Here is a 15,547-nt window from a genome sequence, read left to right as displayed (position 1 = left end):
TTATTCTGAGTATCGTATTCTGTCCAAAATGTAGCCGCTTTCCTGTGAATCTCTTTTCACAACATTGACAACCCCCTATTTCTTTTATAACAGGTTAACTTAAATGGTAGGGGTGAATTTAGCCCATTGCTGGCAATCAGCTACTTAGTTGCATATTAAACTGCTTCAAATGAAGTGACTACCAGTGGGTGGTCTTAGGGCCACAGCATGACATTAATGTCATCTATGTATCTTAACCCTAATTGTTGCCATGCACCCCCTGTTTTATCTACAGCAAGATTAGGATGGAAAACTGCATCTAGTCAATGCTAGTGGTTTTATACAACCCAGAACATAATTTAATTTGAAAAAACATAATAGTATTTGAATTTTTGTGGCATCTAACATCCATGCTCAGCATTCGCCCTTTGTTAACTTATAGCATGCTACGTGCAGTGTAGCACAACTGGCCTTAACGTAACCCTGTCATTTCTCAAAAACAATCCATTAGGCTGTACATTGTAATACAGGATGTTGAATAAGTTACTCTCTATTAAAGAAGAAGTTAAATCTTTGTCCTCTTTCAGAGCTAGTAGCACCACTGTTATGTTGAATAGCATGTCCCCCTCTGAGCGCTGTGGTTCCTTCTGCCAGTTATGTACTGATGTAGTGGCAGATGGGAAGAATTATGGTGCCCAGGGGGATATGCTATCCGGCATACCTTACAGGGTGCTGCTAAACATTTATCCAACTACAGTAATCATTTCAAAACATTTTTCTTTCCCAAGAGAGATAAGGAGGCTGCTATTGCTGATTTCCTTCTGAAAATGATAACTGTGCAATGCTCACCCACTGGGTACAGTAGTTTCTGAGCCACTTACCCAGAACAGTTGTGCAGATCTAGAATGTCAGACTAAAGCCAGAAGTCCTTATCTGCTATGTGCCAGTGATTTAAAGTATTAAAGCAACAGACAACCAGCACTTGCAGAAAGACAATTGCAGCCTCCAAGTTTAAGTTCAAGCTCCTTTAAAAAAATATACAACCTCCTTTTACCTCCAGTAACATACAAAAATACTAGACTCAAGCATCATCTAATCATGTGACAAAGACCTAAACTGTCTGGATTGAACACAGTGTTGGACTAGTGTAGTGCAATGGAGGACTGAACCCACTCTACATAAAACATATTAATAAATATTATAAATACACCTTTAGTACTAGTTTATTGGTACTTGAGGCTACAACTGATTTTTATAACAGTGCTTGCATGGTTTTCAGCTTAGGAAATTTGGTACAATGGCAACATCAACTTCAGCTAAAACCACAGCAATAACTACTAAGATTGTATTGTAGATGCTTTACAAAATTAAAAAAAGGCTGCGAAAACATACTTCAATAAAGAAAATGTCTGGCCAAAACTACTAATGCTCCAAGAGTAATCACCTCTCCATACCTAATGCTCTAACCTGTCACAATCTGGCATCAGGCAAGAGTGAGCGCGGGTGCAGAGAGGGCATAAAATGAGGTCCTGGACCTATGCAGATGTTACAAAGCTAATTTTACACATAACTTGGTCCTAAAGCCATCTGTACAAAGCATGATTTTCACTAGACAATGCATCAAATTTAACAGGTGTGTAATAGGTGCTCCAATATTAAATAACCAATTTGGTTGAAAGCAGTAGGATAATATACATATTAGACACCTACATCATTTTAGATACTTATAACTGAACACTGGTTATTCCTGCTACCATTAAAGAAAACAAGGAAATTATATGTGGCCATCGCCTGCTGCTGCTTAATAAATGTATAACTAAGCAGATTCATCTGTTGGGGTGTTTTCTTTTCACCGTACCATACTTCTTGCAGGTCAGTGTCACCACTACACAGATACTCACTGTCTCTACCTCATTACATATCTGATGGTAACATTGACCAATTAAACATAAACTGTGTTTGGTCAGTGTTTGCCTCCTCCCAAAATATTTTATTATTAACTAATAAATAGCTTGAGCGGAAACTAAGGGGCCATATGTTGCCCCCATTACTGAGCCTCATACTGACCTGTCTGGATTCAATAAGTATACAGATATAAGTGACCACCTAGCATCATCTAACTACTTTAATAACTTTTTGATCGAGAAAATATATTGTTCATGTGTTTAACTAAGAAGGAGTTATTCTTAAAAAGCTACACCCTTTTAAGTAGTCCCTGTAAGACTGTGGATAGTCACATGCCTTTTCCTCCTGGATAGAAGCATAATAAAGAGCATAATAATGCCATGGAGATAAAAGCACAGCAAGGCATGCTAACTGTGTGCACAATGCTTATGTAAGTGATGCAGATATGTTTCCTAGTTCCTGATAACCACTACCCTTTAAAATTGAGACAGAGAGAAGACAGGGATGAGGTCTTTATCCCAGCTGAAAAAGAGATACTGTGAATTGCTAAATATTAATACATGATTTATAAATAACACCCTCATCCAAAAAACTAACTAGTAGTGGGGAATGAATAAATACCAATTTAGTGTAGAAGGATGTGCAAGGCACCCAATGGGTTAACTGATATCCCAAAAACTCCCCCCCCCTTCCCACGAAGAGTAGGTATACAACGGCTTTAATGTTTAAGCACGCCAGAAAACAACACTATCTCAAGCACTCTTTTCACTAGTACAGAGAGTGCTCTCTCACCTTGGGCTTTGAAGTTAGAATGTCTTAATGTATACCTGTCACTCATATTCATTGATGGAAGCCATTCTGTAAACTGAACCAATATTTAGTGTATCAGATCACCAGGAACCAAGGAAATCAATGTAGCACTTCATACGTTTTGTCATAGTAATGTCACAAGTTACTAGTGGACCGTGTAGCTGCATTCTTTGAATTGTTGGTCCCTGTAACAGATGGCTGCCTCCATATTAAAAAGGTGACAAGTACCCTTTAAGAGAATGAGTAAGGCAGAGAGGTGAGTAGGGCTGCAATGAGTGGGGTAACAGAGATATCATGATCTGTGAGGAGATTGTGGTGAGTAGTGAGTAATAACACATTTTATTGTGATGATGAAGGTAGCAGATAGCTACACCCCATGCTGGAACTCGCAAAGTCAACCGGATGTATTGATATAAAGCTGACTTTTCAGGACATAGTCAATTACAGGTTGTGTTAGGTAATCCACCACATGTCCATCTCCATGCTGCAAGGCCAGTCTGAGGAAAAACAAAGATCCCATCAGCTCATTTCATTTGAATTCACATTAAAAAATAAAAAAAACTTAACAGAAGCATAATATACAGTACATATAGTAAGTGTATTGTTTACAATGTCCTCTTACTAAAAAGTCCACACCACTGTTAGGACATAACATATACACTTCTAAATCCATCAGTAAACCAGTGCTGTCCCAGGGACAAATACAGGGACTGTCACTGCCTACTTGCTTTTGAAGGTGCAGATTCCAGGGTGACTAACATTTTCCATGCATCACTTTGATGGGTCACTGATCCAGAACAAGCATGCAGCTAGTAAAGTGATTAAGATGACAGCTTCTGAACATACACTTTCAAAATCAGCTGTCACTGCCCATATTTCAAACTGGCAAATTCCTTTCAAGCTGCAGAGAGGTGTAGATGGAAGACTGTTCTATTTTGCACCATTTATTAATTGCATTTATAGAATAAAAATAATTGTATAAAAATATTTGCAATAATTAAAATCGTTAACAGAGAGTGAGAATGGGCTTTCCAGGGAAATTTGAGCTTCTTAGGGTACTTGTAAGGAATATAACACCACCACCCATTCTTGCTAACTCCAAAGTCCTAAATCACCCTCAGTTTAGTGATGATGGAGAAGAACACTACATATACTCCACTGATTTATTGTCTAAGACAGGGGTCTCCAAACTTTCTATGCAAAGGGCCAGTTCCCGGTCCTTCAGGCTTTAGGGGGGCCACACTGTGGCTGGTAGAAGTAGAAACTGCCCTGCCGTCTATGGGAGTAAGCAATACCCCATAATTAATTTTAATGGATGGCATAATGCACCATTATTAGTGTCAGTGCCAGGAATATTGCCCCATTGTTGGTGTCTTTGGTGGGAATGGTGCCTCAACTTTGGTTTCAGTGGAGAGAATAGTGTTCCAAGGACCGGATAAAGGCAAGCAAGGGGCCACATTCAGCCCCTGGGCTGCAGTTTGGAGACCACTGGTCTAGGAGAATACCAGGGTCAAAGTGTAGACCTAGAGCTGAATCAAGAATGCTTGTGCAATATATTCCAAGCTACAGAAAAACAGATACATAAATGATCAAAATACAGTACTGCCCATTACCTGCTTTTAGTGGAGCTCACATGGGACATAGGATGGTTGGTATCATCTTTAATCACAATGATATTGTTCTGAAAGAAAAGAGAATCCTAGGTTAACACACACACACAGTTGTACATTTAACTATGATATACAGCAACTAAACTTTTACTTCAACTGAAACATTGTCAAGACCAGATTAATATCCGGCAATTATATCCTTTGTCAGATGGGTTTATGTTTTTAGGTGGTTACAGGAGTTGATGAGGAATACTGTGTAATATCATTAGGAATTTTCTGAGCATAACCCCAGAAAGGCATTGTTAATTTGCATGAACTCCTGTTTTCCAGTGCAGTGTCTAATAATAAATTCATTTGTGAACTCACTGCTATGTAACAGTTCATTGCTGCCTGAAGGCTCAGTCTGGTTATCAATGAGTGTCTCACCTCAGTTACCTGATAAAGTAAGAACACACCTTGTATTTACGGAGCAGAGATGAGTGATTCATGATTTGCTCAGTGTCTGTTCCATCACGTGGCACAACCACAATGCCAAAGTCACCCACGATCACTTCCATCTGCAGGAAGAAAACCAGACTGCCATGAGGAACACATAGGGTGAAGCAGACACTTGACTTAACTTAGGATGCCAGTCACACCAGGGAGAAGAATGATAATAGAAGGGAACCCTGACAACAAAAGGAACAATACTCACATCGGACTCATTCCAGAGGCCAGGGATACAAAATGACTCAAGCAGGTCACTACCACACAGGAGCAAGATCCGTAGCTCTGGGTAGGAAGGACAGTAAGTGTGTGAGCATGAGGACAAATCAAAGTAGAATATTAGAGATAGTGTGTTACCACAACACTGCCTCCTGATTGCGCTTACCTATTTCTTCATATCTCATCACCGTGCCCAAATTAGCATTCTCATCTGCAATAAATCAATCAATCAACCAATCAATCAACCATACAGTTTGGAAAATTACATAACCACAACTCTTTTATAACTGTGCAGTAGCATCTGGGATCCTACAAGTGTAGGTATATATTCTGAATGTGTTTGCAGACTGTGTCAAATATAGTTTAATAAAATGTTTGGCAGGTTCACTTTTCAAGGGTTAGGACTTTAATCAGGGCTGCTCACATAGAAGGTATACCCCATCAGGTGGACAACCTTGGTGACTAGTAAGTCAACCACAGGACTGGTTCACTACCACCCCTACGACCATAATGACATTTACACATTAGTAGCTTATTCCTCTGGCAGTGCCTTTCAGGTTGCCTAACACAAACCCTGAAGAAGAGGCCATTTTATCCTTCTAAAAGAGTTGGAAATTTTTAATGGATATTTGAGCAAATAAAAAGACACATTTAGAATAGTTTATCTTTAGACCTTTATCTTTGGGTGCTCCTACATTTTCTGAGACCAAAGCCAACCGAAGATATAAGCTGGCCCAAGAAAAAAAAAAGATGACTCTCCATCAGCTTTGTAAAACCAAATGTATTTTCTACATTTCAAACAAATTTCACTTTCTTAGGATGACTAATATTTTTTAAAGAAATGTGAGCAATACATTTAGGATGAGGCAACACTTATTTAGAGTTTAAAGGGAACATATGCACTTTCAGTTAATACATATTTTGAGGTAATATTGCAGTGCTTTTAGCTGTAATTTTGATATGACTTTCACACTTTTGTTACTGCATTAAATGTATCAATTAACCACTAGAAAGAGCAAATGCTCAATTTGCAATCTGTCTCTCTTCCTTCTTAAAAAGAAATATGGCCAGAAGTTGAAAACCATTGTTGAATCCTCAAGAGGATCCAGTGCACATAGCGTTTGGTCCCATTCAGTTCTGTGGAGTGATTCTGAAATATAATTACATTTCTTTTTCATCTGTGCTCACTGTAGTCCCACTTTAGGCTGAAGCACAATTTATCAGCATTCCGAAGGGGGAGTTACACCCAGCACTGAAACAACCTCCCCCACTTTGATCTGAAGCCTTACACTCAATCTTACAGTTCTGTGCCCCATCTGCTACCTTATTTGTACTTTACATACTTCATGTTACTAAAAGGAAGAAATTATCCAGCTCCAGCCATCAGCCATTCAGGAGAGAGGGACCACAGTAGTTGCTGTTGATTTGTGTTGTTGTGAATTAAAATACACAAACCAGCTACTACTATAGACTCTCTAAGATAAATGAGCCCAGACCTGCTTGCCAGCTATTCAGGGGAGAGAGACTAAAGTAGTAGATAGCTTGTGTTGTTGTGAGCTTGTGTTTTAGTGAATGACGGTGCTTGTCTCCAGTATATTGTCATTCAAGTCGACAGGGACTACTGTGGTCTCTCTCCCCTGAATATTTGATGGTTGCCAGGCAGGTCTTTGGTCAGTCTTTCAGTACAAGGAAGATGACAGAGGAGGCACAGGGTTGCAAATTTAGATGGAGGGCTACAGATGTTCCTGGCAGGTATGGGTTTTTGCGGCTCTGTGCCCACCGTTAGATTTCCCTTGTCCATTCTGTGGGCTGAATGAAAGAAGAAGATCAACAAAGAAATTTAGTGCAAATTAACAAAAGCGTCCATCCATGCTAAAAAAAAACATGGATGGAGGAATTTCCCCTACCATCTATTGTATTCAAACAGCTGCAACACCCCTGGCTGCCTGAATACCCCACCAGTAACTGCATCTAAGAGGATACAGTCACTGTTTGGCCAACTTTCCATCCATCAATTTTTAAATGGACTTTTGTTGAACTTGGTGGTGCTGACAGGACTATCAATAGCTTGGATTTCAGATGGTGCAGTAGGAATAGTCTGAAATGTGAGTTGAGAATGTCCAGATGTACACCTAAAACATAATTTAGTCATTGTACTGTGATGTTATTTGCACAAGGACAGTCAAAGTACATCTGTCATAAAAAATATGGAGGTGGCCACTGCCCACCTCTTTCTTAAAATGCTAGTTGCCTGGCTGTGTTTGGAAACAAGTGTGCAATAATTGAAAGATGAAGTCAAAAGTCATTACTCTTTATCTGTACTGTAGTCCCATATCAGTTATGTAGAAAATCAACAGTCATCTCCATATTCCTTTATTGGTAGCTTAACTCTATGGACACATTGATGATATACTCTGAAAAAATAATATTCTGTTTCAGACAAAGTATATTTGCTTTCTAGAACTCCAAGGTGCTGAGATCGGAGCTCCTTCATAGCCTCTCAACAAGCTATCCATTACTTGTATTTTGAAAAGTATTTTGGTTGGCCTGGAGTAAATACCCCTTTAATCCATTTTTGAGCATCATTTACATTTGTACATTATGCAAGGAAAGGTTGACATTTATTACTGATGTTCTCAGGGACCTATCTGCTCATTTAAGTCTACAGCAAGAATTATTCCAAAATAAACAATTCTTTGTAGTACAGTTATCTACTGGCACATTTTAGTTACAAATGGGCATCTGTAACAACAGTGAACTCCATAGGCCATATTCACATACTACAACATGGATATGAAGTTAGGTATTTTAAAAACAAATACATTTATTGTACACCAAGTAATACTGTGTGTAACAGAACTGACCCAGTCTGTGCTTGGGTACTTCCGTTATAATACCGCTTCCCTGTCCGAACACCGACCACAGACACATCAGCCGACCAAACAAGACTAGACAACACCAGTCTGTCTGAACATGGAACTCTTTATTTGAAACTCGAACTGGCTTTATACACTCAGGGGGCAGTCCCCCCTCCCTGCATAATGACACAGGGAGGGGCAATCTATACTTCGCAACAAGAGACACACAGGTATTCAAACTTCACACTAGCAGACAGTCCCATCAGGAGGGAGGGCTGCTGGAGACACCCCCCACTAAGCTAATACACATAAACACATACATTCCATAATAGTTTACTCCCAAGACAAATAGAACAATGGGATGCAACCACATGACATTAAACAATCAACAACCCTCCAACCCAATATTAGGACAGATCACCCTGTACCTCTAACAGGCACAGGGTGACTTACACATAATAGGGATATGGGGAGCTGAGACAGGGGTCTCCCCACCTCTCCAAAGTGAGTTGTGTTCCATGGGCACCCCACCCAAAGTGACTCCCGTCACACTGTGTTAAAGTGACTCTAAGAACTGGTTCACGCAGAACATGGTGCAGGAAAGCCACATTCCTTGTGCATTTCCCACACCAAATTCAAAATGCACTAGGTGTGTGATCTACTGTGGCTGTCAATATATTCCTAAAGACATCCCAAAGGCAGATTGCAAGCGCGTTTGCCTGCACCAGATCGCATGGTACTACAGTACCATGCGATTTGGTGCAGTGTGTTTTTGAAAAATAGTACATGCAGTTTTGTGCGATCCAGTGTGATTTCAGCCCAATCAAATTAATGGGTTGAAAATCGCACTGCACTGAGTCACACAGGATTTCACAGAAATGCAGACCATGTTCCTGTGAGATTCAGGTGTGAATCAGTCCTATACCATATCCTTATATTCGAAAAGAAATCCAAACACATCTACTACTTAAGGGACCCATAATTTATTTTTTATAGTAAATCATTTCTTATGGTGTTTTTTTGCCTCCTTTTACTTTCCTCTGTGAGATCCTTGACCTCTCCTTTTCTTGCTCATTTCTGCTAGTTTGGAATAGGCAGTGCATGTTAGTTGCAGCCATGTGCACTGCTTTATGAGCACTACAACTCCCATAGTCCCTAGTTCATGTTAAGAGGAAGCAACAACGTTCCTACATACAGTGGGACCATGGAGAACAGACATAGCCACCCTCTAATGGCAATTTATGGCTGTGAGCAATAGAAGGTACCTTTTAAGTTAAGAATACATGACTGCATAGATTTTTTTTCTTTTTTAAACTCAAGTTTAGTGTCACTTTAAATACTTTCATCACAATCAACCTAACACCTTTATACATTTAGGCCTTAGAATTAGTTACAGATTATATATTTGATTGTGTACAATGGAGATACTTACCTACAAATGTAACACGCTGCAGATTGGGGCGGACACAGCACATGCGACTCAGTCCTTCACCAACTTTTCCCAGAATCCTTACTAAAAAGGAAACCAACAAATTATATAGTAAGAGTTTTACTGGCATTAGATGTGCTACATCTGTTCTTTGTTTTAGGTTGTGTGTTTACAATGTATTTTTGGGCACATTTTATTGCATTTAGAAGGATCTCGTTCATCTGATTTGAACAGTAATGCATCTGAATGGAGCAAAAATGCAACTATTGTATGTACTATTGTTGAAAGCAGTGGTTCTCAACCTGTGAAACCTCAGGACCCACACTTGTCCTTGGTCATTATGTTGCGACCCAAAAATAATTTAATTTCCAAAACATTATAATTAATACCAATACCCCCTAACTTTAAGCCCCTCTGCCTCATAATAATAGCCCATTAAGCTGAGCAATGCCTCCTCTACCTCTCACTCTCTCAAAGGCACACTGAGTTAAGAATATTAATGTTTTCAGTGGCTTTTTACATAAATAATATAGTTTGTGCAATATTTGTGTGAGGGTTTTCAGCCCCCCGCACTCATTCAATCCCACCTTCCATGGCCTGCTTTAGCCCACGACCCTTTCATACACCCCTTCCTTTCCCATTTTATGCTCTTTCCTTTTCCCCTTTTTACACTCTCCTTTAATGCCCACCTTGACCCTCTGTTTTCCATTTTTCTTTCACTCAAAATGCACTCTCCATCACTCAGCCACAACCTGGGAAAAGTATTCCCTGGCGTCCAGCAGTGCTTTTCTCCCTCCTGCACTGCTGGCTAGCTTGAAGGAAGTGCAGTTATATGTCACTTCCTTCCAGCGCTGCCGTGGAGGAAGGAGGAATGAGCGTGAGGGCCGTAGGACCACTTTGTAAGTGCACTGTGTGCACCATCTTAATAGGACAGACTGGCCACAATAATACAAATATTAAGACCGGCCATAGTTGCAGTCCCAGCCGTCTTATCAATTATATTAGTGCAGTTGGTGGTTTATATTAAGCGATATTGTCAGGGCACCAGACGTTTTATTGGGGCAATGGAGAGGCCTGGGTGGCATTTGCCCCACAACCCAGTCCACCTCAGGTCATGAACCATTACTTGAGAAATATGGGTTTAAAGCACATGAACACTGTGCACCTGGTATAAACAAGACAAATAAAAAGGTATTGTTTTTCACATGACCTGCAGTTTACAGAGCTGGGAAAAGCACCAAAAGGTATTTGGTATGACCATTCTAGCCTATCTAGAGATACATATCAGATAATAAAAATAGTTTTTTGAAAAATATAGTCTTAAACATATTTAAACATCTTCATATTCAGGTGACAAAAAGATGTATTTTTCTAGTTGTACCAAAACACATCATTTCTGCCAAACAGACCGAATGATATGTCTCCACATGCTGACTGTTCTTGCTGCTTTCAGTCACAGATGCTTAATATATATACTGTGGAATGATAACAGCCACAAATGGGGCCTCACTGAGGGGTAAGCAGAAGAGACAGCCACCCTTAGTGCTATAGCTGGAAGGGGGTGCAAAAGAGCCAGAAGTGTAGTAAGTAAAGGCACCTCTGAAGAAACCTGGAGGCACCCTGATTGAAAAAGGCTGTAATAATTAGCCCTAAATAACTGTTGTTGATCTCAGTTGCAACACAACATTGTATCATTTATAAAAGGTCCACTGCAGACAAAAAAAACGCATTCTGTTTTTAAAGTGTACGTATAGCCAACATTTTTAGGAAATTAGAGGAAAGCCTCCAAAGGGAGTGGAATTCCTCTTAAATACTGTAGTTGTCCCCATGTTATGGGATGACTCTAAAATGTTGTGTTTCCTCTTACCAGGGCTTTTTTTCATGGAGCATAGGTGCAGGACCCCCCCCCTTCTGGGTCACCCCTTGGTCTCTGCTCCCAACCCACCTCTTAAAACCATCCCTTGGATCCATCCCCTACACACCTCCCAGTACCACCCCTTTCAGTGAATCCAGAACCAAGTAACATTTTGTAGTGCTAAGTAATGAGTATGGAATTTGTTAATGATAAGAAACAGATCCTCTGCAGCCAGCATCAATAACCCCCCTCCCAGCAACATTAGACCCCCCTACACAGTAATAGATTTTTCTCAGCAACAATGGACCCCCCCACAACAAAATACCACCCCAGCAACATTATACTTCCAACAGCCACAACAGATATCTCAGCAGCAAGCATCAACAGACCCTCCAACATCAATAGACCTCTCCCTCAACAGTAGATCCCTTCCAGCAACAACTGATTCTCCAGCACCATAAGTCACCCCTAGCAACAATAGATCCCCCCACCAGCAACAATAGACCCCATACAAACATAGATCCCTTCCAGCAACTATAGATCCCCCAGCAGTCAGCGTCAATAGACCCTCCAGCACACCCCAGCATAATCTTGCCTTTACATACATTCAGTGCTGGAGGTGCTGGAACTGCATTCCGCTATGTTCCTGCTACAAAAAAGCACAGCCCCTTACTGACTCTTTCAGTGACAATGGTTAGCAGGATAAATAGAGGGATGAATCTTCTCAATGGGGACTCAGAAGCAATAAAAATATAACAGGGTCTAACTGTTTTCCACTATATTAAAAACTTGAAAAAGGTTTCCCCTAGATATACACTTTAATCTGCCTCAGGGTACATAGTAATCTATATTTCTGGATATTCCTAAAATGTATCCAGCAGTTATAGCCATCTGTGTTTTCTGGATCATACCACAACCTATGAGCCAACTGTAATCTTGTCCACAAGAACAGGAGGCTGCATGGCAAAGAATCAAGTTCACTGCAAGTGGGTAAGTTCGTGGATCTCCCGTAATACTTCACAGCAAGGGTGTATGTTTTTGGTTCTCCCATAGTGTTTTACAGAAAGGGTGTGTGTTTCAAGATTTCTAAAATTGCTATACAGCAAGTGAGTCCATTCCTGATCTCCCACATGTATTTGAAAAAAAAAGAGGTTTATTAATTGTGCATTATCAGCTTTGTGCATTATCAGCTTTGTTCTTCTGTTAAAAACATTAGTAAATTGGGCTCAGGATGAAACTGCGTAGCATGCACTTACCTGCAGTGGGCTTGTTGGTGAGATTGTTGTTCTGGTAGACAGGCTGTGTTGATTGGTTTAGAGACTGTCCAATCACAGGCGTGACAGAAGGAGTGTTCACATTAGACAAGATACATCCAGTTACTCTCTGAAAAAACATTATAAAGGTTATACTTTCACAAATACATTAACATATAATTTTATACAGAAAAAACTCACTAGAAATTTACTGAGCATTTTACTTGTATCTTTTTTTTAAAACTGACATAAAAACTAATTTTATAGCACATCCACAATGTACACCTCCATGAGCAGAATGAGGCTTGTTTATAAAATCAAGATAGAATGACCCTATATTTTCTAGCCTGCACTTCGCCCAGTACAAGATGGCATCCCACTGGCTACAAAGACATTTTCACTTTGTAAATTTTCCTTATTATTACTTTGGGCCTGATGCATGAACATGCTCATACTCAGAACTGAAGATATTCTCCTCAGCCATTTATCAAATTAAGACCTTTCAAAGAGATCTGTTTGGTGGCGGAGAGGAACTAACTTTAACTTGTGATACATGAGGTATTTTTTAACTTGGCTTTTGCTATATTGAAGAACCGTGAGAGTATCTTACCTTCATGAGATCTCTGTGATGTTCCAGCACACTGCATGTTGTTTGCCAAGTATCTTGGTAGCACTCCCAAGGGTCTACCCTGTATTACAAAATTACCTGTTAGCCGCCAGAGCTTCTGCACATATAAATATTCTGTAATCCAGAATTCTTGTACTACAGATAATCTAACCTCCTTCAAAATCCTTTTACGACAGATGATGACCTGTCGCCCTCCAGGATTCCTGCATCTACACATAACCTATCTTCTCCTAAAATAATGCATCTTCCTCTAGAATTCCTGTACCTACAAATAACCGGTCTTCCTCTGAAATGTTTGTGCTCGAATAACTTGTCTTCTTCCAGAATTCCTTTACCTGCAGATATCCTGTCCTCCTGCAGACTTCCGTACCAAAACACAACTTGTCCTCTTCCAGAATTTCTGTACCTACATATAACCTGTTCTCCTCCAGATCTCTTGTATTTACTGTACATATAATCTGCTGTCCTCCAGATCTCCTGTATTTACATATAACCTGCTGTCCTCTAGATCTCTTATATCTACATACTGTAAAACCTGTCCTCCAGAATTCCTGGGCCTACAGATATCCTGTTCTCCTCCAAAATTTCTGTATCTACATATAACCTGTCCTCTACTTGAATTCCTGCACTACATATAACCTGTCCTATAGAATTCCTGCACTACATATAACCTGTCCTCCTATAAAACTCCTCTATTTACAAATAACGTCCTCCTCCACAATTCCTGTAATTGCGTATAACTGTCCTGTTACAGAACTCCAGCACCTAAAGATTTCCTGTCCTCTTCCAGAATTCCTGCACTACAGATAACCTGTCCTCCTCCAGATTTTTGGCACTAAAATAACCTGTTCTCCTCCAGAATTTCTGTATCTACATATATACCTGTCCTCTTCCAAAATTCCTGCACTACAGATAACAGGTCCTCTTACAGAATTCCTATATCTACAGATAACTTCTACTACTTTAGAATTTCTGAAATTACAAATAACCTGTCTACATTCTGAATTGCTACTCCTACAGATAAAATGTATTCTTCCAGAATCATCCTTGCACTACAGGTATACTGCCTCCCTCTGTAATTCCTATACCTAGAGATAACCTTACTCCTGCACTTACAGATAACCTGTCCTACTCTAGAACACATATCTAGAACCTATTTTCCTTCCTTACACGACCCCCTCTTACCGAATCCAGTCTGAATTCTGCACAGCCAGCTGACACATGCTGAGACGATGCCGACTTGAAACCAGACCCTAAAGAGTAGACAGGGTTAATTATGATGTGTAAAATACAGTACTGGAAAAAAATCAATATAAAACAGCTTAAAAACAATTTTTACGCTTGTATTCTAGGGTGTTGGAACCCACAGAATTGAGGATCACGGAAATTTAGCAGTTACAGCATTTGCTAATATAAATAGCAGCTTAGATAATGGAAATGGATTTCCAAATAATGGTATGTCTCCATATATTTAACCCAGTTTTGTACAAATCAGAAGTACAGATTACTATTAGATACCAGATAAAATATCAAATACTATCTCTAATTTGTTAGAGAATACACCAAAACTAGGACATAGCAGAAGAAATAAGAAGATGGAGACAAGGTAAAGGGGATGGTTAAAGCAGACCTTGCAGTGCAATGCATGGCCCACGTGTGTTCACTGTCCAGACCTCCTCCCTTAAATAACTTGCCTGCTAATACTAAGTTAAACAGATTACCTATAAAGAAAAAAGGTAGAATTATACTTTATATTTTACATTGCTGGGTGTGACAGCACCATCATTACAGAAAGATTCCTGTAAAAAACAGGGAAGGCAACTCCAGTATATCCTCATGGGATTTGGGCTGCTCTATATTTCCCAGGATCTCATTGGAAGTAGTGTGACACCTTTGTTGTCTAGGCACAGTGGGTGGAATACAAGTAGCTATAAAATCTAAGTTCTTTACAGGTAGCTTTAGGACCTACTATCAGCAGGCAATGTACTGTATATTGGGGGGAGGGAGCCCAGACAATATATGTGAATCTTGCACTGCACTGCAAGGTCCACTCTAACCATCGCCTTTGCCTTTTGTCCACCTTCTAGTTTATTCGAATATCTTCTAGTTCTGGCGTATTGACTGACATATTAAAAGATGGTATTTGATATTTTATTCGGTCTCTATTAGCATTCTGTACTTTTGTTTTGTACTGCAAGGTTTGATTTAAGGAAAACCCAAGAAATTATTGAACTATTTTCCACAGCTAGCAGTCATATTCCATGTTTAATATTTGAAGAACATGAAAAATGAGTCCTGATTAAGGACAAGCTGAGTAATTTTGCCAAAACTGTTTTTGCTTCAGAACACGCAACACATCTTTGTGGACATTGTTGTAAATTAGTGAACTGCTTATTCAAAATATGCTTGAAATAAAAAACATGTCCTTGCTTTATGTAATCACCATGAGAGTACTGATATCTCGATCAATAGATTTGTTGAAATGCTACATCTAATGTTAACTCTAATCCTTTGT

The 15,547-nt window shown here is 39.7% G+C and overlaps 1 protein-coding gene across 1 annotated transcript in view; it reads right to left on the bottom strand.

Moving 5' to 3' along the window:
• Nucleotides 1-1,186: 1,186 nt before the first annotated feature.
• The window catches only part of NMNAT2 (nicotinamide nucleotide adenylyltransferase 2), a 110,370-nt gene continuing 96,009 nt past the window's right edge, over nt 1,187-15,547 (bottom strand). The window contains exons 3-11 of the mRNA XM_089683981.1: nt 14,218-14,285; nt 13,015-13,093; nt 12,408-12,534; nt 9,300-9,380; nt 5,176-5,220; nt 4,999-5,075; nt 4,760-4,861; nt 4,308-4,375; nt 1,187-3,191 (exon numbers count right to left, since the gene is read on the bottom strand). Of these exons, the coding sequence (XP_089540107.1) occupies nt 3,089-3,191; nt 4,308-4,375; nt 4,760-4,861; nt 4,999-5,075; nt 5,176-5,220; nt 9,300-9,380; nt 12,408-12,534; nt 13,015-13,093; nt 14,218-14,285 (750 nt within the window). The 3' untranslated portion in view covers nt 1,187-3,088. The remainder of the gene's footprint in view (nt 3,192-4,307; nt 4,376-4,759; nt 4,862-4,998; nt 5,076-5,175; nt 5,221-9,299; nt 9,381-12,407; nt 12,535-13,014; nt 13,094-14,217; nt 14,286-15,547) is intronic.

The sequence above is a fragment of the Staurois parvus genome, unplaced genomic scaffold (assembly GCF_062004578.1).
Source record: "Staurois parvus isolate SC_StPar_1 unplaced genomic scaffold, SC_StPar_1.0 ptg000332l, whole genome shotgun sequence".
Classification (NCBI taxonomy): Eukaryota; Metazoa; Chordata; class Amphibia; order Anura; family Ranidae; genus Staurois; species Staurois parvus.
The sequence above is the reverse complement of the archived record's forward strand: the minus strand, read 5'-3'. Positions and strand labels throughout refer to the sequence as shown.